The sequence below is a fragment of the Lutra lutra genome, chromosome 6 (genome assembly GCF_902655055.1).
Source record: "Lutra lutra chromosome 6, mLutLut1.2, whole genome shotgun sequence".
Classification (NCBI taxonomy): Eukaryota; Metazoa; Chordata; class Mammalia; order Carnivora; family Mustelidae; genus Lutra; species Lutra lutra.
The window spans coordinates 96763036-96786910 of NC_062283.1; the positions used below are offsets into that span (position 1 = coordinate 96763036).

Sequence of the window (23875 nt, forward strand, 5' to 3'; positions counted from 1 at the left end):
ATGAGAAGAAACTGGACCAGTCAGCTATGACCAGATAGGGTCTAGTTTGAGGGCTTTGGAGCTTGGATCTTACCATCTGAACCATGAAAATCCACTAAGGTCATCCTGCCATCCATAAGCTACGAGTTTTATAATTGGCACTCCAGCCTCAGCACGGAGGAGTGCTGGAGAGCAAGATTCAAGACCCTGGACTTGGGGAGTAGGCTCCAGGTGGGAGACTATAGTGGCCTGACCTAGGGCTTGGGCAGGTGGTGGTGAAAAGAGAGATCTCAGATAAATAATTAATAAATAAGGTAAAAAGTGAGGTTGCTCACAAAATTCCATTTTTAAAAAAATTTTTATTATTATCATTTTTAAATTTTAATTTTTATTTTTTTTAAAGATTTTATTTATTTGACAGACAGAGATCACAAGTAGGCAGAGGCAGGCAGAGAGGGAGGAAGGGAAGCTCCCTGCTGAGCAGAGAGCCTGATGCGGGGCTTGATCCCAGGACCCCGAGACCATGACCTGAGCCAAAGGCAGTGGCCTAACCCACTGAGCCACCCAGGCACCCCCACAAAATTCCATTTTAAGACCTATAAAATAAACAGAGATATGCAGTCACCTCAGGGTGGTTTGGCTCCAAAGCCTATAAAATTTGAACTGTTACCAGGCTAAATGTGTTAGCACATCTATACCGTGATTGATCTATAAGAGTAGGGTTTGATCAGACATTAAAGCAAAGAAGAACAGTCACCAAAACAAACATTAGAAATGGTCATAGACCTCTGTGATATGGAGATGGGTGAAGGGGCTGAAGACCCATGGGCTCTTTGAAAATTTAAGTCCCAATGACAAGAGGATCCCTAGAATTAATAGAGCGAAATAAGCTGTCTTAGCTCAATGCCATCAAATGTTTCATTATTAAAGTGTGTAAGGCTATTCTCAGCCTTTCTGATCCAGAAATTCATAACTCATATGTTATTTACTACACATATGTATTTCCTTTATTCTACAGGAAGAATCCTAGTTTCCAAGGAAACAGGAGATGGTAGGATTGAAATGTCTCAGAGGTAGATAATTATGTTATTCCACAGTAGCCATACAAGTGTCTTAGGATAACTACTAATACTACCACAACCAATTAATTACTCAAAAATTGTTAAATATGGTAGTTCACATCTGATCTTCCCACCCCTCCCTTTTATTTATTTATTTACTTTTTTTAAGATTTTATTTATTTATTTGACAGACAGAGATCACAAGTAGGCAGAGAGGCAGGCAGAGAGAGAGAGGAGGAAGCAGGCTCCCGGCTGAGCAGAGAGCCCGATGGGGTTAGATCCCAGGATCCTGAGATCATGACCTGAGCCGAAGGCAGAGGCTTTAACCCACTGAGTCATCCAGGCGCCCCCCACCCCTCCCTTTTAAACTAGTTTTACTGTATCTATATTATCTGAGTATATAGCCATTACATAGTATATGTTCTCCCTTTTAACCTTCATTTAATTTTAGTTCTACAATTAAGGATGGGTTTTTTTGTTTGTTTTTAAAATTTTTATTTCTTTATTTGACAGAGAGAGATCACAAGTAGGCAGAGAGGCAGGCAGAGAGAGAGGGGGAAGCAGGCTCCGGCTGAGCAGAGAGCCCGATGGGGTTAGATCCCAGGATCCTGAGATCATGACCTGAGCTGAAGGCAGAGGCTTAACCCACTGAGCCACCCAGGCGCCCCAAGGATGGGTTTAATACTTAACTTCCAGTCTTCATGATGATGTCCTCCTAGTTATTTTGGTAGTCTGAAGCCCATAAGCTTAGCCCAGAGTAGATTTTTCAGGGATTTAATCACAGGAACAATAGTCACTCAGTTTTTGCTTATTGAAAACAGTTCATCTACAGCCTTTATGTCAGATATCAGTTTTGCTGGCTATAAAATTCAGGGAGCACATTTTGTTTTCCTAAAGTATCTTCAATTTGCCTTTCTAGTTACAGCTAACATAGAGATTTGTTGCCCAAAATTCTGATGATTATCTATTTTCCCTTATAAAACACCTGCTAGTTTTTTCCTAGACATCCAAAATAAAATATTTCCATTTCCTATGAAGTCTGCTTGTTTTACTAGAACATGTCTTCATATTGGTTTTCCTCTGTCAGTACTTTCAATGTGTAGTTACAAGTCTTTTTTTCAATTTCAGGAAAATTTTCTTGAGCTATATATAATCTTCAGTATTCATTTCCTTGCTTTTTTTTTTCCTTCAAACATTTCTAATATCTGTATATTGAAACTTTTTTGGCCAACTTCAATATGTACATTTTCTTTCTAATCTTTTTTATCCTTTCATTTCATATTCTTTTTTATTGAAGCATAGTTACATAATTATATCACTATGCATAGTTTTTTTAAAGATTTTATTTATTTGTTAGAGAGAGAGAGCATGCAAGCACAGGCAGACAGAGTGGCAGGCAGAGGCAGAGGGAGAAGCAGGCTCCCTGCTGAGCAAGGAGCCCGATGCGATGCGGGACTCCATCCCAGGACGCTGGGATCATGACCTGAGCCAAGGGCAGCCGCTTAACCAACTGAGCCATCCAGGTGTCCCAACTATGCGTAGATTTTAATGGCAGTTTGATTAACTTAGAAAATTTCATGATATACCCCATTAACGCACCTGCAGTCAAGATAAAGAGCATTGTCTTCACCGTAGAAATTTCCCTCCTTTTCTAATCTCTTCCACTTTCCATTCGGAGACAACCACTACTGTGATTTCAATCCCCCTAGATTAATTTGCCTGTTCTTGAATTTCAAAAAATTGAAATCATATAGTAGGTTTCTCTTATATCACCATTCTTTCACACAACGTGAGATTGGTCCACATTCTTGCATGGATCAACAGTTTATTCCTTTTAGTTGCTGACTAACGTCATGTTGTATAAATATACTAAAGTTTGTTTCATCTAATGTGCTAATGGGCATTTAGTTTGTTTCCAACTCTCACTATCATACATAGAGCCACAATCAACATACATATACTAGTTTTTATGAACATATATTTTCATTCTTTGTAGGTATATGCCTAGAAGTGGAATTGCTGGATGATAAGGCAGCTGCATATTTAGTTTACAAGAAACTGCCAAAGAGATTTTGCCATTTCATACTCCTACTAAGAATGTATGAGATCCATTTGGTGTTGATAATTTTTCACATTTTAGTCATTCTAATGAGTACGTCATAGAATTTAATTATAGTTTCAAATTGCATTTTCCTGATGACTAATGACCTGAAAATTCTTTTCATGTACTTTTTGGTCATTTATATGTCCTCTTTTATGGAATATCTATCCAAATTCTTGCCTATTTTTTATTGGGTCATTTGTATTTTAGTATTTATTTTTAGGGCTTCTTTATATAATCTGGATATGAGATTTTGCCAGATACATGTATTATAGTATTTTCTCAATCTGTGACTTGACTTTTCATTTTCTTAGTGGTATTTTTTGATGAGCAGAAGTTTTTAATTTTAATTTTGATGAAGTTCAATTTATCATTTCTTTTATGGTTAGTGCTTTTAGTGTTCAGTTTAAAAAAATTTTGCCTACTCTAGGTCCCCAAAATTTTCTTCTAGGACCTTTATAATTTATAATTAGGACCTTTATAATTTTGACTTTTACATTTAGTACTGTAATACTTTTAAAATACATGGTGTAAGGAATGGGTAAGGTTCTTTTAACTTTTTTAAAATAGAAATTGTTTTCCCAGCTTAATTTTTGAAAAGACTTTCCTTCCCTCATTGAATGACATTGGTGTTTTAGTCCCAGTTATGGACTCTCTATTCTGTTCCATTGATATATTTGCCTATCATTACGAAAATACCACACTGTCTTCTATTGCTAAATCTTATATTGTCTTAAAATTAAGTAATAAAACTACTCTAGCATTATTACTGTTTTGGCCATTCTGGGTCTAGGACATCATTGCCATTACTCAAAATTTCATCATTATGCATGACATTACATCCAGGGTTTTTTATAATTTAGCTTTATCAGGTTGGGGATACTCCTTTATACCCTTGGTTTGCTGAGAAATCTTTCATAAACTGGCATTGAATTTTGTCATATCTTTTTTTCTGCAACACTTGAAATATCCGATTTTTTTCCCTATTTTACTCTGTTAACATGGGGGAATAAACTGAATTATTATTGAATACTAATCCATTCCGGGATTTCCTAATATAAATTGTCCTTGGTTCTCTTCTATATTGGTTAGCCGAAATAGAGTCTACCTTGTCTGACACTGGTGTAGCTTTTAGTTTTGGTTAATGTTTCTTGTTATACATTATCCATCCTTTATTTTTCAGCTTTTTTGTTCCTTATGTTTAAAGAATATCTCTCATAAGCTGCACATGGTTAGATTTAGGTCTTGTTTCTTAATCATTTTGATAATACTTATATTTGAATTTGAATATTTAGTTAACTTCAGTTGGTCTAATTGTTGGCATAATCATATTTATATCTACTTAATTTCTGCTTGTCTCAGTGGAATGATTACTTCCATTTATGTTTATTCCCCTTTTGTTTTTCTCTTCCTTCTTGCCTTCTTTGGATTAATATAGCATTTTAATACTCAATTTTCTCATCTACTAATTTGTTAGCTTAACTTTTTTAAATTATTCTTTTTATGGTTACCCTAGAGATTATAATAAGGATTTCCTGACTTTTGTAATCTTAAATAAATTAGTAGTTTAACACTTCCCAAACAAAGCCAGGATCTTAAAATACTTTAATTGCATTTGCTTTGTGTCAGCTTTTGTGCTTTTCTGTTGTGCATTTTAATTCTGCAAACATTTTACATCTCATATTACATGACTATTATTGTTTTGCACAATCAATACATGCTGATATATTCCTGATATGTAAACCCTTCGGTGATTTACTGAGATGATTTGAGTGTGTATTGTAGTTTTGTAAAGTTTATTCTGCTTCACCTTGCACATCCTTTTACTAGGGTACAGCTCTCCAGTGGTCCTGTGGGTCCCCACTGTTTCCATAGGCTCCACATTATTTAAATGCCTTTAACTTCAATTGTGATTCCTCAGTGCTGTGAGACTTCCAGAAACTTCATTCTGATTTCCTGCAGTTTTCTACTTAGCGTTGTATCCTGTGCTTTGTGCAGCCTGAAATTTGTACATTTTTCATGAGGGAACCTACTAAGTGTTAGTCTGTGTGTGTGTGTGTGTGTGTGTGTGTGTGTGTGTGTGTGAGAGAGAGAGAGAGAGAGAGAGAGAGAGACAGACCTCCTTCTAGAATCTTGGCTCCTCAAGTCCTTGTTGCCTTGGAAGACTTGAAATCAGTTTTTATGTCTACAGGCCTATGCATTTATAAAGTTTTTCTTGCTGCTTTACCTCTTAGTTAATTAAGATCCTCTGTCTGCATGCTCAGTCTGTTTTTCCCGAACCAAGAATCATCAAGTGTTCCCAGAGCAAAATAGTTTGAAGATTATCCATTTACCTTTCTGAAGTTCTCTTCTTTCTGACTTGGATTTCTGACTTGAATTCTTTCTGATTTGGTACGTTGGATTCTGGTTGCCATGATAGTTTTCAATGTCTGTAAATGAGTTTTAAAAATATTGAATCTGCTTTTTCTAGTTGTTCTCAGTGAGAGAGTTGTTTTATCCCAGGGTATTACATATTAGCTGGAAGCAGATGTCCTCTTATAACCAATTTTAGTATCTCCCCCTCTCATTTTTCAGTAAGCTACGATATCACTATAATTTCTTTTAGGGCTATGGGGACTATACATCTAATACTATGAAGGAAATCATAAGATAATTGCTATTTGATTCTTTTTCAGGTTTGATGGGTGGTGACATGAAGATATTAATGCCTCTGCTTAAAGAGAAATGGTAGCATAAAATAAACTTTAATAGAAACTTATCTAATATTGTGAATGCCATAGACAAGAATATCAGAAGCCTCGCACAATTCTAGATTTAAGTGACCTAAGTCCTTTTTGTTATCATTACTTCAATTTTAAGCTTCTTACCAAAGTAATTATTTCTTTTTTTTTTTCAATTTTTTATATTTTGTCAAGGAGTAGGCAAATAGTTGATTGAAAATCCTGGTCTTTTTAGCAAATCAAATATATAACAAGGATTCATCATTTTTAAAAAAGATTTATTTATTTATTTTAGAGAGTGGAGAAAGGCAAAGAGAGAGAGAATCTTAAGCAGACTCTGTGCTAAGCACTGAGACCAATTCAGGGCTTAATTCACAACCCTGAGATCACTCACAACCCTGAGCTATAATCAAGAGTCAGATGCTTAACTGACTGTACCAGGCAGGTGCCCAAGGAGTCATCATTTTTAATTGATCAAAATTAAACTGAACTTGAAATTATGATTAATGAATCACAAGTTATTTATTATTTGAGAGAGAGAGAGAGCATAAGCAGGAGGGGCAGTGGGAGAGAGAGAGAGAGAGAGAGAGAGAGAATTTCAAGCACACTTCTCAATGAGTGTGGAGCCCTTCTTGGGGCTCAATCTCATGACCCTGAGATCATGACCTGAGCTGAAATCAAGAGTCAGATGCTCAACTGACTGAGCCACCCAGGCGCCCCCATGAATCACAAGTTATGATGAGTTATCAGCAACTATTTTCTGTTTTCTAAACACCTGCATTAATTTGCCATGATTACTCAATTTCTATGCCATATATAACATGTTTGGCAAACATGATTTTTGCATATTTTATTTAGATATTTGTCAAATGCTAGAGAAACAAGAAACATAACATAATTCATGCTCAAATTTGAGATAAGCACATATGTAAGTGTACAAAATATACAAAAACTTTATGGATGCTATGATTTAGGTCAATTTAGGTAACTGAGACCCCCCCATCTGTATTCACAGAGATACATAAAATTAATGGTTTGTACCACTGTGGACTATAATTAACTTCATAAGAAGAGTCTTCAGTTAAATGAATACTAGTTCTGAGAGAAATTTGAGATAATCTAGTTTTCCAATTTTTAACTGATATCCCCCCTTTTTTTTATTAAGGTATAAGTGACATATAACTATTAGTTTCAGGTGTACCATATAATGATTTGATATTTGGGCACATTGTGAAATGATCACCATAATAAGTCTAGTTAGCATCCATCACCACACAAAATCACAAAAGTTGTGTGTGTGCTTTTTTTTTTGTTTTTTGTTTTTGTCATGGGATAGGAACTTTTAAGATTTATTCTCTTGGCAACTTTAAAATATGCATTACAATATTATACTGGTTTACATAAAGGTATTAGTTTGAATTTCCAAATTCTATACTTTTTATTTGATATTGTTCTTTAGTAGCTCATATTTTAATATATATTTGTAGAGATTTTACTTCAACCCTTTTTTTCAGCAAAAGAAAATATATTCACAGATCCTAGGCAATGCCATAGTTTACTGGGGTAAAGCTATGAGGAGAAGGAATTTTACTCCCAAATTATGATATTATAAACTTTTTTATAATAATATTTATTGCTTATCTTTTATATTTTAAAAAGTGATAAATATTTATTGTGGTCAATTTGGAAAATATAGGGAAGCACAAAATTATCTATAATTCTATGAATACACAGAGGTAAAACCACCATTACCATTTTTTTTGGTATATCCTCATTTTTACACACACACATAAATACATACATATTATTTTTACTTATTATTTGTAAACTTAATTTTCACTGGGGATTTTATGACATTCAATATTTGATATTAGAATTAATTTAGGAATTAGTTCTAAAAACAATTAGCATTTTTGATATTCCTAAAACTACCAAAGTGATGAAGAAATTCAGAAGTATTTCTGGTTTATTTTCCTATTAGGATTATTTCTCCATTCGGTTTTGATTTTTTCAGTCATTCATTCATTTACTATAAGTAGGTGCCCATATGTATTTTCACGTCCTCCACCAAAGTCCCTGGTTATGCATTTTGTCATAAGATGACTTTTAAATCACTCCCTTCATTCTTAAAAGTGATCATTCTTTGCATGAGAGATTATATGGTTTCCTTTTATTTCCAAAAGTTGGGGCAGGAAAAAAGGGAGATAAGAAGTACACAATGGTAAATCTGATATAGAATCTGCCCTTCAGAAACTATGGCCTATCAAATGTAGGAGATAAGAATTAACATCAATAACTTATATAATACAAAGTGAAAAGGATCACAGGGGAGATGCAAAGAAATAATATACATTGCAATGTGGTCAAAAACTTGATAAATATGTTTGAATGCTGAAGGAAATATGTGTAAAATCTTGTGAAGAGTAAAGAAATTTCGGGAATGTATATAAAAGACAAAAATTTTTTTATCAGGGCGTTACTGAAGTGATAAGGAGAGTGAGACTAGAATACCAGAGAGAGGAGAACCAAGAAGTGAACCAATGACCTGCAGCTGCTTTTCTCAGGGAGCATCTGCCAACTCCAGGCCCCGGCTGAGGGAATAGTATCCAGGCATGACCCAAGCTGAGTATCCAGTCATGGCCCAAGCAGAGTCAGTGGAGGGAGGAGAGAAAGCAGAAGAGATGCTGTGGTCATCAGACTGAAGTGCTAAAAAGAAAGGGAGAGAGGCTTCAACACATGTCTAGCTTCTCTCTCAAAACATTTGCAATTGCCTGCAATTGAGCAGATCAGAAAGGCTAAAGATAAACTAAACACTTCTGACATAGAGCGGTATTTTCATGAGTCTTTCAATAATGAGGAGACAGACCCACCTGTGGGGGGAATAAGAAAATGGAAATGCCTTTAGCAACCACTTGAGGCTGGACTGACAAAATTGGAGACTCAAAGGCACTCAATCTTATGGTCAGGGCTCCCCATCATTTGCCTAATTCTGAAGTTGTGTGGGTCAGGAAGCCAAAAATCTAAGCTGAAAATCTTTGAAAAGCTGGCCAGAAGCTCCCATAGCCTCTTAATGCTGAGGTGATAAACACCCACCAGATGAGGTGTACTAGTGCACAGTCAGATGATCTGTTGAAAATCCTGAAGGGATATACCCTACAGTAGACCAGTTCCTATCCCAGTTATAAAATAACTTTAACTCAGCTCAATTCTGGATTAGATTAAGATAATCTGTCCTCTTCTGCTTAACAGATAAAGTGGTAAAGCAACTCTAGCACAGATAATACCATCTACCATGTACTGCCTCTACAGAATCTTATTTTATATGTGTATGTGTGCTTTTGAATATATATGTGTGTGTGTGTATGCTTTATATGTTTAAGTATGGAGGTATCATATGTTTAGGCATGGAAAAGTTCGGATAATATTACAAAAAGTCAAGGGAAACAATTAGACAATGGAAGCAGAGCCACAGGTGATACACTGATCACTGTTGGAGGGTGTTAGAAAACCAAATCATTATTCTGAACATTTCTAAAGAAAAGAAAAGAATCACCCATTTGGCTTGTGTTTTCTGTTTGAACTCTACATCATAGGAACTAAGTAACTGATGAGGGGAAATTCTACTTTAGAAAAGAAATCTAACTGACAAATACAGAAAGGATGATAGAATCGTAATAATGCCATTTTGCAGTTTTGTAATAAAATGATCTCCATAATGATCATCAGTGACTGCTAAAACCGTTAGATGAAAGGCTGATGGGAAGTTTTGTAACATATGAATTAGGCTGAACCCACTGATCAATCTTAATGTGATTAATAGACAATCCAATTTATGTGCTTTTTGGTCTGGTATGATAGGGAGCAAACACTATCTCCTAGATGTTATACTCCTTGCACAAACAATCATGAATCTGATCAAGCCCTCAGATCTAACTATCATTTCATAGGCAATATAGGTGGCAGAGGAACATATTAAATGACACTATAGGGACTCAACCAGTAAAATCTATAATCTGGGAAAAAATCAGTATTTTTTCAACAAATAAATAGTCATCAAAAAAGGAGAAGGGAACATCTATAGATTAAAAAATGTTCAAGAGAGTCACCAACAAAATGCAATATGCAGATCTTGTTTGGATACTGATTTGAAAATCAAAAGTAAAATAAAAATGTATGAGACAATCAGGGAAATCCAAATAGTGACTTTAATATTAAACATTTAATATCAAATATTAAAGAATTACTATTAATGTATTTTAGATGTAATAATACTATTATTTTTCCTTTTATTATAAAAATGTGCACCTATATTATAGGCCTAGATACTGAATTACTTATGGATGAAAACATAATGATTTAGCTTTTCTTTAAATAAATGTCAGTATAGATGGAACAAGATTCACATATATATTATTATTGAAGCTGAATAGGGATATGGTGTTCATTTTAGTATTTTCATGTTTCTATATTTTTGGAATTTTTCATAATAAAAAGCCTTTTTTTAAAGATGTCTAAAAAACAAACAGAAAGAATAATATGAATTCTCACATACTGGTCAAAATTGGGCAAGCACTTGTTAGAGCAATTTGGCCATATATAAGAAAGATGAATGTACCCTCACAACAATCCACCAACTCTACTTCTAAGTCCATAGCTTAGGAAAACTCTCCCATATATGTGTATAAGAGACATAATCTAGAATGTTTACTGTGCACTGCTTAAAATAGCAAAATGTAGGAAACAACCTAAGTGGACATCAGTAGAATTGAGCATATTTTTGGTAGTGTGGTATGTATTCAGTTTAATTTAAGTGAATGAATTAGAACTGTTCTTGGAACACTACCTCAAAAACTAATGATGTATTGTCAGGTGACTAACATAACACATACACAGACACACACACACACACACACACACACACACACACAAAGAATTAGAACTGTACCTATTAATGTAATACAAAATGGAAAAAAATGGGCAAATGACTGAATGGAAATAGAGTGTGATGCCATGTCAATAAAATCTAATAACATGGTAAACACTACCATATATTATTTATTAGCACATATGAATATATGTTGTAAAAGTATTAAATTATGCCAAGTGATGATTCATATACCAAGTTTTCCCTGGGAAAGGCTAGATTAGTATTAAGAATAATATACAGAGAGCTTCACATATGTTCTTAATGTTTTCAAAAGAAAGAAAACCTTACATAAGGAAAAAATGTTCATATTTGGCAAATCTACAATAATTAAATTGAATTTTATTAGGTCATTTTCTATAAGCTATTAGCTTAGAAATCTTTATAATTAAAATTCTCTTTAAAAAACAGTATTTTACACCTCTCTAGAGAAACTGCATTGTGTGTTTATATAAAGAACATTAATGTACAGTATTAGATATCCATGTACTAAAATGAAGAGTAGAAGAAATTACCATTTACAGAGGGCTTACGTATACAATCAGAGCTCCACTCTCCTCTCTGACGAACAAATATTTAGAAATAAATATTTATTTATTTTTTTTTAAGATTTTATTTATTTATTTGACAGAGAGAGATCACAAGTAGACAGAGAGGCAGGCAGAGAGAGAGAGAGGGAAGCAGGCTCCCTGCTGAGCAGAGAGCCCGATGTGGGACTCGATCCCAGGACCCTGAGACCATGACCTGAGCCGAAGGCAGCGGCTTAACCCACTGAGCCACCCAGGCGCCCTAGAAATAAATATTTAAATTCAGATAAGAAAAAAATGCATTTGGCTTTGGAAAACAATCAGAGGCATAAATTATCCTATATTTATCTATAACAACAACAAATAAAAGATAGACCACACTCTGCTAAAATGGTCTTGAATGGTTGCTGCCAATCTTTATGATTACTTTGGACAGCTGCCACATTATTATTTCCATGGTAAACTGACCATCTGGAATTGTATAGACTGTTTCTCTCTGCTAAAAGTAGACTCACCACCAAACCTATCACAGAAACGCAACTTCAGACAGATGGCTAACCTGCTCTGTACCTAGCTTTCACCTGCTCCTGCCAAATCCATTCAGTGTCACGTTCCCCACCCCACCCCCAAACACCATCCTCCATAATCTGAAAAGAGTTTATTTTTTAGTAGAAATTATTGAAATTCTTAAATACATTCTTAAGTAAAATGAAGTAAACTTTGAGATACTCTGGATTAGTCTACTTTAAATCTCACTGAGATTTAAAATACCTGGGTCTTTTGTCTGTGCTTTTGTTCCTCCATCCTTCAGAGAAAGGGTTTTAATAGTGGTACCTTAAACTGCGATAACATTTTGCTACTTAGAATCATTTTCACATTTATTCTTTCAACAATCCGTTATGGATGAAAAAACTGAATCTGAGAGGGGCAAATACACAGTTGGAAAGTGCCTGGTTTCCTGGGCCCCTATCCAGCCATCCTACTTCTGCACTACCATGAGTGAAACCTGTTTGTAACAACTTCTCAAGTTCATGTGAAGAATAATTCCTTGAACAGAAACTGACATATGAATGAACTACTGTAAGGAAAATAACACATTATGGGGCATCTGGGTGACTCAGTCATTAAGCATCTGCCTTTGGCTCAGGTCATGATCCCAGGGTCCTGGGATCAAGCTCCACGTCAGGCTCCCCGCTCAGTGGGAAGCCTGCTTCTCCCTCTCCCACTCCCCCTACTTGTGTTCCCTCTCTCACTGTGTCTCTCTCTGTCAAATAAATAAAATCTTAAAAAAAAAAAAGAAATAAAATAACACATTAAAACAAAGTTATATGTACACCCAAAGAGAGAAGGTCTCTTCTACAAAGGAAGATTTGGACAATGAGAACAGACGAGAGAAACTTGTAATAAGCAATGACTCTATAGGAAGAGCAGAGGAGAGGAGAAGAGAAGGAAGGAAGAAAGGAAAAAAGAAAAGAAAAGGAGGATGAAAGAAAAATAGAAGGAAAAAAGAGAAAGGAAAAAAGAGCAAAAGAAAAGAAAAAAATGCACTTTCAGAAGAAATTGAAGAGGAATCTTTCTTACTAAATTTCTGGGGTTTCGTTAAATCCATGGTTTCTGCCAAAAGATTCAAGAACAGATTTGGGACTTATATTTGACAAGTCTCCATATGCTGCATTTTCCCTCCAAGCTTTTACTCCGGCTTGCCGAATCTGGTTGGTTGAATATGTGGTTTTACAGTTGCTAAAAATACCCTGAAGTCAAGTTCCTCTCAGTTTCTGTGCAGTGATAAAACGGACACTCTGGCATTAGATTTTTCAAGGTTCTGGCCTGTAACCTTTAATCAACCACCCCTTTCATAAAAGTAAGATCTGTAGGCATAGGGCATATATACATTTCACTTCTACACAAAGCGAGTCAGAGACCAAAGAAAATGGCTCTATGAAGGAAATGCTGTAATTTTTTCAACTATTTCAATCAATAGTGAATTAAGGTGGCTTTGGGATTGCTGGAAGTTACTGTGCGGAGTTTGACTGTCAATATGACTGCCACCTCTAAAGGAACCATAGAACTGTCCACGTACTGCCTCAGTTAATTCCAAGTCTGTGCCAGAGGCCACAGATCTCCCTCCCCCGTCCCTGGGAGACGGAAGTGCTATCGTCCAGGCATGCCACACTCTGTGCACCTATGCTAATGTCAGCATGTCAAGTCTCTGAGCTGTCAAGGTGTTTCCCTGTGGTTTTTAGCATCATCATACACCCAGCAGACAAGACCAGCTACATCATTTGCACGGCCCAGTGCAAAAAGAAAACATGAGGCCCTTGGTTGAAAACAGAGGGAAATGTTACAGAGACTACAATATAAAGCCTTTTCTCCTGTGGTCTCTCTCTCAACCCAAGCATCTCCCCGCTCCCCTCCCCCCACCCTAGCCCCTGGCAGACCGGTGATATTCAAGGGAATTATGACAACAGCAGGTGGACTAGAAGGTGCCTGCACAGAGGATGGATGAGAGGCTCACTCCTGTGGTGTTGCCTGTCAAACGCACTGTGGCCCTGCTAGTCCAGGGAGGGGAAGGCCCATCACTGCCTGGAGATGCTCCACAGCACGTGCACTTGACCCTAATTTGATCTTCCTGCTCTCATGCCCAGAGCCCCTGCCACTGGTGGAAAGTGATGGTGATCCCTGGGCAGGTCAAGATAGTGAAGCCTCGGAGGGTCCCGGGGGCACCAGGGAAGTCAGGGAGGCAGGACCCTGGGTAAGCCTGAGGCTCCAAGCCCTGAGTGCATGCTCCATTTCCCCATCAAACATCACTGACAAAACACAAATTAAGTGATACGAGGATTACAGTTTTCAAAATGATGACTGTAGACCACTAAATCCCAAGTGCAGGGACCTTCTGATGAGGAACAAGTGGTGCATCTGTATTGGCCACAGGGCTCTGAGCCAGCCTGGGTGGGGTCCTGGCTTTCCAGCACCCTGGGACCAGGCCACATGCAGACATTATCTACAGGTAGAATTAACTAGGGGATTCAAGGGACGCCGGCAGTTTAGCAAGGGAAAGAGAAATGCCTTGAGTGTATTTTCTGTCTTTCTTCCTGAGAAATGAAGTTGTCCCATTATTTTGTAGGTTAAGTGTTCTTTCTTACTGATAACTTCATTTATATAGTGAAACACCATACTTTTATCCCTTGTCATCTACTTGCTGGTATTTTCATTGTTGTCATTATTTTTGTGATTTCAGGTGGCCATACTGAATGTCAGGGACAAACTACTTCAGCAAGGTTAATAGCAAACATTATCTCTTTGTCTGTTTTTTAAAATAAATGGATCATTACAGTAGTAACGAAGTTACAACAAGGTGTTTCAAGTTTTTATCTCTGGGTGAGGATTTCAAATTATTCTGGGACTTTGAAATGATTTATTGAATGACCCAAACTTGGCAAGCATACACATAGAGATTAATTTTATTTTTCTCTTTTACCTTCAACTGTGCTATGGGAAGACTTTTTTCCCAACTTCTACTTTCAGATGAGATTCCTTGAATTCAGGAATTCTAGTGTATTCTTGCTTCAAACCTCAAATTCACATCTCTCCTTTCTAGCACGTGCTGGGCCTCAGTCTGGGAGACGTGGAATGGGAAGGGCCGTGGTCTGCTCCTGCAATATCTCTGGCTCCTCCCTCTTCTGTTTCCCCTCTTGTGTCCACTTTAGTGGGAAAAAAAGATAGGAAACATAGCCAAAGTTTTTGAATTGATTGCGGCTGTTGTGGTCCTCTTCTGATTAACACTGAATAGTTGTCACCAGGATCTTGGGGTAGGTGCCCAATGCTGATACATAGAGAATATTTGTGGGCTTTCAGGGATCCCTAGAGGGGACTTCATCTCTGAGAGTTCCTTCATATTGAGATTCCCCCCAATTCAACCAACCTCATCCATCCACCCATAGTCCACCCACTGATGGTTCACCTTTAGCATCTTGTTCCTGAAATTCTTTTCTGTGATTGGCAGCTGTCTTATGTGGAGTGATAACAGGATGGCTTTTTCCCACTACCTTCTGAAGTGCTGCTTAATTCATGGGAAACCCACTTATCCTCACTCCAACAAATGATGGTAAAAGGCCAGCTGCCCATGTCTGCCCATTAGCCTTGCCATGACCATTCAATGCTCTTCTCCCCTTATCAGATCATCCTATGTGCTGTATAAGGAGACCTTTAGCCAGGGAATCAGATGGCATTCTCCCCAAGTGGCAGATTCCTCCAGTCTCTCACTGCTCCCCCTCTCTCTACCATCAGATACACTCTGTCTGTGAGGGCCAAGAGATAAATGTAACTTTATAGGAAGTGACAACAATGCTTTTGTGATAACATAAAATGAAGGAAAATTAACAATGCAATTAAAATTCACAATGTAAGACATAAATCCACAAACACCCTTTAAGAGGGGTGATGGTCAGGGAGATTCAGCCTGCATCGGTGTAAGTGGAGATGGAGCCCACTGCTACAAGGAGGAAAGGGGAATGTCAAGAGTGGAGGGAAAGAACTGATTTTGGACAGACAGACACACAGCAGAAAAAGCATCTGCCATTTGGAAAGAGATGGTCCCAAAGGCAAAAGAAAGAATGCACTCCACTGATATGGCTTTCAGAAATGAGCCTAGCAGTAAGAAACAGCCAATGCAAGGGAGACACATGGGGTTGGAGATAACATGGAGAAAGGCTCAGGAGCCAGGCAAGGCTCTGGCCCAAGCCCAGGCACCACCTGAGTGGTGTGATCACTATATCTGTACACATGTATAACCACTCACTCACTGGGTGTCTTTTTCTTTTCAATCTTCAGGAAGAGGCAGCCAGAGTTCTCGCCCACCAGCCAATGTCCGTCGGCACATGTGCAGCTTTGAAAACCCCCACACTGCAGTGAATGTGTAAGAGAAGCTGCATGGACAATGTAGTGGTTTGCCCCTTGCTTTCTCTCTCCTGGGTTTTTCCACTTTCTAACATGGAAACAGATGTGATGCATGCCATCAAGAATGAGGAACCATTTACGTGCTGTGCACGACTGCCTTAATTTGATTGTCCATCGTTCTTAAAAGGGCACTGTCAAGTTGTTAGTCTTTTTGCTTTTTTAAGTTTCAATGCAAGACACAATACTTTTTCCGATTCTGGAGATTCACTTTTGTTTGTGACTCCCACTCGCAAGCTTGAAAGTGAATTTTCCCCCTTCATAAATTTGTCAGCTTTTCCTTGGCAAACAGAGATCTTTGCTTTTCTTTTTCTTTCTTTTCTTTTTTCTTTTCTTTTCTTTTTTTCTTTTTTTTTTTTTTTTTTTTTTTTTTTGCCTTTTTGCTGTTGCACAAATGTTTGAAATGATGCTGTCTGCATTAAAGTAAAAGCCACACCTTGAACTTATGGAGAGTTCCATAATATCAGTTTGAGGGGGTGGGCACTGACATGAGCCTCTGCTGGGTGCCTCCCACATCCTGGGGTGCACAAAACAAAAGTTTTGTGAGTCCCATGAAAAGAGAGTTTTACAAAAAGGAAACGTAGTTATTTCTCCAGAATTCTGAGTGTTTTTATCAGATTTTCAACATCTGATAAAAATGGTGCATGTTTGGTCCAATTTTTGACCTTTAGATCTTGACAGTGTCTCTTTAAGTTAACAAAAGAACATAGACCATGTTCAATTAATTGTGCATGGAGTCTGTGGTCATTTTCAGCTGTTTCTTTACAGCCCTTCAAACTCCTGGGAGAGTCAAAGGTACACATTCCTGCAGCAGGAGGGAGTCCACTGATAAGGTGTCTATGGCTTGAATAGCTCTTCAGATGAGAAGAGCCCAATTTGCTCAAACGTTTGCTACTGAACCTGGCTGTGGAGGCCAGCGTATGAGGCCATGGTGTCTCTTCACTCAGTGGAGTGCATTGGAAAATCTGTGTTCTGATATTCCCTTAAAAAGCCCAAATAGGAAGAGTGTGGTCTCACTCAAATCATACTGATTCTTTAAGGGGAGAATATGGTAGCCATGCCAGTATGCTTCAGGTGGTGGTCAGGAGGCCCCTGCTCATCTAGATCAAAGTCATTCTAGTCTGCTTGGATGCACCGTCTGTAATTTTCCCAAGTCAAAAGGCATTGGGGATTTCTTACAGCATGGGTTGAGTCTGACCAAGGGCACAACAAGGAGATCCTGATCATGACAGCTGCTGGCTGCCTGTCAAAAGGGATTGATGGGAATAGTAGATGTGCTTGTCTTGCTGTGACAGCAGGGCCAGAAAGAGAGGAGAGTCACCTAATTTCATTATTTAAAGGTGAGTGCCTAAAAGCAAAAGCAAAGACTGAAAGTGGGTACATTCTTGGTAGGTGATGACAAAAAAAAAAAAAAAAAAAAAAAAAAAAAAGCCCTGATCGGCAAAGCTAATAGGTTGGTTGTTAAGAATTCTCGGAATAGGATCTATTCAAGCCTTCTTTCAGGAGACTATAAAGGGTCAGGAAAAGATTGAGAAGAGACTGGCTATTTTTAGCCTTGGCTGTTCCTCAACAAACAACAACAAAAAAGATATGTTCTCTCTGTGACCTTCAGTTCCCACAGCTTTTGTGAACAATCAAGGCAAAGGGACTAGTGATGGAGATAAAGCTGCCTACTGGACCGTTATGGTCTGCCTAGATCTATCTTGTCTCTGAGGAATAATCCCAGCAGGGCAATGCAACTGTCCTGTGTTTCCAGAGCATACCGCGAGGACTCCAGGGTAGAGTTGAGGAACATCAAATGACTTGCTATTAAAATTACAGGTCTGGTAGCATGGAGCATGGAAGATACAATAATGCTTGACTTGAAGTTCCTTCAAAAGGAATGGAATCTAGACTCATCTAGACTTCCTGGAGGAATATAATTATAGCTTGTATACCTCTGCTAAAACAATACTCCTGTACCAACATGATATCTTCAGTAAACTTTGGCATGAGAATTTCTTTCCTCAGCCAGTAATCATGATTAGGTTGAACTGATGGCCATTTAAAATGTACTTAGGAAAAATTTAAGTAACCATCAGAATTCTATTCATTAGTTTGAAACAGATTTGTCAGTTTTCTCAAGACAGTAGACCCTATGCTTGGACAAAGTTTATGGAGCCTCCCGTTCTTTGGTGAGCTCATTTTGTTTGTGGATGTCTTTTTCTTAATTAATTCATTGAAGAGAGCACAAAGCTTAATAAAGGCAAACTGATTTCCTTTGTGCTATCGTGTATCCTGTATCATATAACTTTAACATATAGAATGTGATTCATCTAAAGATTTTAAAAAGAGGACTTATATTTAGACTTTGAGATATTGTAAATTTCAGTAAGCCAAGTGGTTCTCTGACTAACTTATGATGTTAGAATCAGAGGAGAGGGATAAAATTCACAATGCTATTTAAGACTGATATCCGCAGAAGCCACCAAGTTCCCATGTAGTCAAAAAGCAATTGTGTCCAATAACACATTCAGAGATTTTCTACCTTACTAGTGGTGAATCAAAAAGGTGAGAAATTTTAATTATGTTCACATAGGCTCCCAGGGATTATATACTGAATATGCAGATTTTTCTGGAAAGCCTTCAAAAGTGTAACTGGCATCAGTGGAAGTCCTTTGTACTGAAGATTAACTTGGCGTTGCCTGGGAAAACAAGAGTCTGACTCATATGGCTTCAAATAGTTCCTCTGCCTGCGATTCTACAAGAATCACTACTCAGACTTCCTTCTGGTACCAGCTCCCTGAAGCAGGAAGAGGCAAGGCATTTGGACAACACATGTCTGGCATCCCTTTCCGAGTGTCTCAGTTGGGGGAGCACCAGCCTTTTCGGAAAGGCCTCGTGTGCCCACCATGGCCACACGGCCACAGAAAAACTGCCTATAAGCCTGTAGCTTTTGTTTCTTCTCTGGACTTGGTAAGCCATTCTCTCCATGCTGTGACTCAATGGCACTTCCTGTTTCCACTGTCATTTTCAGAGAAAACAAATGCTAACCTCTTTAGGTTCCAAGGAGTGAGTCTCCCCTCCTTCTGCGAAGGTCTTGCCTTGTCTGTGGGCTCTCTGGATGCCATCCTTATGTTTGTCATGAAGCTATAAAGCCTCGTGGCAAAGACTGGAATTGGACATAAGGGAGACAGGTGCTGTGGAAGCTTCCCCCTCAGGCAGCTTGTGCAGGATGCTTCCCTCCTGATCTCAAACACCCACCCACTGTTATTCCCATTTTAGACCTCTCTGGAGCAGAGAGTGGTGTACCCTGCAGATGTAACTAGTACTTACTGAAACAAATAAAACAGACAAGATCACTCTGAATGCCAAAGATATACTAATCTGTTTACACCACCCACTTCCAACCATTCTCTAAAGTGCTGTAAATATTGGGTTTTCTGTTTGGGGGGATTGTTAGACTTATCTAATGAGAGAAAAACCAAAGCAAGATCCCAAGTCTGTCATAGCTGGCATGGCAGCCCCAGGCCTGCTTGGCTCGGCATACTCCCAGTACAGATCACCATCTACATCCTGGTTCCTCTCCAGCCTAACAGACATTTCCTCCAATAACTTCTGTATCGATAAATATCTTTTGCCACCTGAGGTATTCATGCCAAATGCTACTGAATTTGATCTTCGAATGTGAGGTTGTTTTAAGCCTGGTGTCTGCCTTCTGAAGTGAGAGAAGGAAGGACAGGGTGTTTTGCGACAATTATGTGGTGTTTATAGATCACGCTTTTCCCAATACTTCTATTTAGTAAACGAAGTAAAATTGAATAATAGAAGGAAGCAGTTGGTGGCTGGAAAAAAAAGGAATTAAAGTTATCTGGGATTAAACCGAAGATTTATTTCATAGTAATATTGCACTTTGATAATGCATTTACTCCTTTTGGCTGCCCCCTATTTTATACATTTTTTTTCTCTTCTTAATATCATAGCAGTGGACTCCCGGCCTTTTCAAATAGGGTAATCCCTTTTCACACCAAAATGCTTATTAAACCTCCACCCAAATCAGTGATAGTAATCGTACTGTTTTTTTAGGAGCCACTTGACCACAAAACACAAAAAAGCTTCTCAGAATTTAGCTACACTTGTATCTAGCATCACCTTATTGTGATAGCATTTACATGCATTTCAATATAACAATGTACAGTCTATTAAGACATAGTACCGATCCAGTCTAAAAGCAAGCTTATCGCATGTGTAGATTCATGGACCATTCGAGCTGTATATGAACCCGATGTCAGAAACACGTGATTCAGAAGGACTAAACTTTATACTCTGGGCTAAAGTTTCTATGAGATGATACATTTCCTTCACTATCTCTGGCTTGTAGGGAGCAATTTGTTTTGTCCTTAGGGAAAAAAAAAAAAAGGTTAATCTAATTTTCTTAATCTAATAAATGCCCTGGGACATTAGAACTGTTTCCTAATTAAACAGTTCTTTACAGCAAATCTAGAGCAAGACTCTGAGGGGAAGGAAAGCTGCTAATTTTGACAGCCAGGGTAAAAATCTCCCATTTCATGAATAAAAATGGTATTGGATTAAAACAGAACTAAGATGTGATTTTATCTATATGCAAGATGATTAATAATGCCATTAAAATAGGGAAGCACATGATTTAAATAGAGGCCCACATAGGGCCCTGGGAAGTGAGGAAAACAGCTTATGTGAGTGAGTGAATGAAATAAGTCCCGAGAATACAAGAATGCCTTTTTGCCGCGATGTATGGAGACTGGAATAATTGCTTGTTGAGGAATGTAAGCCTGGAGGTTAAGTAAGGTGTAGACTAGCTCTCAAGGGTCTTGTTTCTTAAACACCCACACATACACACACATATGCACACACACACACAACTAAATAAAGACTCAAAGCATCCTTTTAGTTTAATGAATTAAAAACAAAATAAGCATTGAGAGGCAGGCATTGGAAGAAGGAAAATATGTATCTATTACAATTTAAATTGATGCAAATCAGGGGCCCCCGGGTGGCTCAATCCATTAAGCATTTGACTCTTGATTTCGGCTTAGGTCATGATCTCAGGGTCCTGGGATTGAGCCCCTCATTGCGCTCCATGCTCAGGGTGGAGTCCACACTCAGGAAGGAGTCTGCTTGTCTCTCTCCCTCGCCCTATGCCCCTCTCCCCAGTCATAATCTTCCTCTCTCTCTCTCTCAAATAAATAAATAAAATCTCTTTTTAAAAAAGTGATGCAAATTATTGAGGTTGGATGGTACACTAAAGCATATTTAAGAGACAACGCAAGAGGCAAATCAGTGGTTTTATACTTTCTGGAAGAGTCATAATGAATGTGTTAAGAGAGAGAGAGACGGCCTGAGTAAAGTAGGGATTGGAGGAAATTGAGAAAGAAGGAGGTGGGAGGTGAGCTCACCTAGAGTTTCAAACTCAGAACTGTGGATTGTGGTCTTGGTTGCTGGCTGGTTGACTGTGTGTTCATGCTGGGAACATAAACTGTCTGTTCTATAGTTGACTCAACTCAGAAGAAAGGTATTCTAACAATAGTGTAGAAGCTTAAAAGCCAGTAATTTTGCATTTACAAGTACTTCTACATTCTCAGGGAATATATTAAGCGTATATTTCAGAGAAATATTAAGTTTCACATAGTATTTTGGAGATGAGAATTTTCTTAGATAATTAAACATATAGCATAAATGGGGTGCCTGGGTGGCTCAGTCAGTTGAGCATCCAAGTCTTGGTTTCAGCTCAGGTAGTGATCTCAGGGTTGCAAGATCAAGCCCCCTCCCCAACCCCACTGTTGGGCTCCACACTCAGCAGGGAGTCTGCTCAAGATTGTCTCTCCCTCTCCCTCTGCCCCTCTTCTCACCTGCATGCTCTCTCTCTCAAATAAATAAATATATATATATATATATAGCATATAAATTATAAGATAGAGGAACTACCTTTTCATAAATAATGACATTTTAACTAATTTTATTATTATTTATATATTATTTAACAAAATTTTAACTAATATTTAACTATTCTAAGACTTTTTTTTTATTCTAAGACTTTTAAATCCAGAGTTTTCCATAATAGGTATCAGAATTTCTGCAAGACTCTGTATTTATTTGGCTCACTTCACTTTTCAAGATTATAATATATAAAATGTCAAAATATTATCATCATCATAAATGCAACATGCAAAATTTTTGAAGTATTCTTTCTTGTATTTTCAAAATGACTAAATAAATCATTATATTAACTATTGATCACTTCCTACATTTTTCAAAACAAAAGACCATGATACAGAATAGTCTATTTCACACATCCACCTAAGAAAAAAATGTTCTTTATTCCTATTCCTTTTACTGTCAAAAATGTGTTGACATTGTGCTACTTTCTCTGTTGTTTTCATGGATACAGTGAAAAAGCAAACTCAAAAAAAAAATAAAAAAGAACGACACACACACACACACACACACAAGAAAAAAATATCCTGATGTAAGTATTAACACTGATGTTATTAATATATGGTATGGTAAGGTACCGCCATCTGCTAAAAGTTGTACAGGGAAAAAAAAAAAAAAAGCCAGAAGTCCAAAAGTAAGACGAGAATTATTACAACATACAGAATAGAATCTGAGTGATAGGCACAGTACCTCTCTTTTCTTCCACTTTCTCCTCCTCTTCCTTCTCCCACTTCTTTCTCTTCTCCTTCATCTTCTTCATCCTTCTCCTCTTCCTTCTCCTAATTGACTGGGTTTTTTTGATGGTCCCGTAAAGAATGAAAGGTAAAAAAGCGGCGGGGCTGCTGGTACCCTAACATTTTTCTTCCCCAAAGCTCATCAAGGAAAAGGGCAGGCAGGGACCTTTGCCTCTGTAACTTCTGCTTTCTCTGAATCTCCGTTTTGTCTTGTTTGCGTCACCAGCTATGTTGAAGGGCTAAAGCAGGGTCTGAGCATCTGTGTTTTGCTGGGCTTCCTGGTTCTATCACTTTTCAAACACACCTAGTTAAAAGTCCCCAGTGGGGAAATCCCAAACTAGCAGCTGTGAATCAGGGCCTTTATGTGAATTGTGATTCACTGTATGTGTCGGGAATAATGCATTGAAATAAAAAGAAAGGCAAAAGTTATGACACACTAAAGTGGAACATGGGCCTGGGTTTTCTGTCATCTGCTTTTTTCTCTTCTGTACAGGTGCCATGTGTCTGACCTTGCTACTCTGGTACCGGGAGATACCCACCTATCAGAAAGGGCGACTGACGGGATGTATTTTATAACCTCACGGGACAATGAGAGTAGCTTAATCTGTGGGTTTTAATTTGTTCCAGGGGCTTCAGAAGAAAGGAAGGCAAGGGCTATGGTCATTATGTTCTGTTGTCCATGCGTATCTGTAGTTTTATTTCTTATTTGTTTCCTCCATCAATTTTGGAATCTTTCAAGGGCTTGCACTGAGTGGCAACGTTGTGGTTACCTTAAGTGTATGTGTGAGTACGTGAGTGTGTAATAACTGTGAAATCTCAGACTGAAATGAAAATAGCCGCTTCTGCGGCAGGCTGGTGTTTCTCCCCACTCCGACTTTCTCAGGGTCAAAGTGTTCTGCCTCGTCTTGGGGTTGATGGAATCAC

The 23875-nt window shown here is 37.9% G+C and overlaps 1 protein-coding gene across 4 annotated transcripts in view; it reads left to right on the forward strand.

Annotated features, from left to right (window-relative positions):
- GRM1 (glutamate metabotropic receptor 1) overlaps positions 1-23875 on the forward strand; it is a 429394-nt gene that overhangs the window by 401677 nt on the left and 3842 nt on the right. For 2 of the 4 annotated variants that reach the window (XM_047735126.1, XM_047735127.1), the window contains exon 9: positions 16143-16227. The exons of the other annotated variants lie outside the window; for them this stretch is intronic. In XM_047735126.1, the coding sequence (XP_047591082.1) occupies positions 16143-16203 (61 nt within the window). In that variant the 3' untranslated portion in view covers positions 16204-16227. The remainder of the gene's footprint in view (positions 1-16142; positions 16228-23875) is intronic. 4 annotated transcript variants of the gene reach the window in all.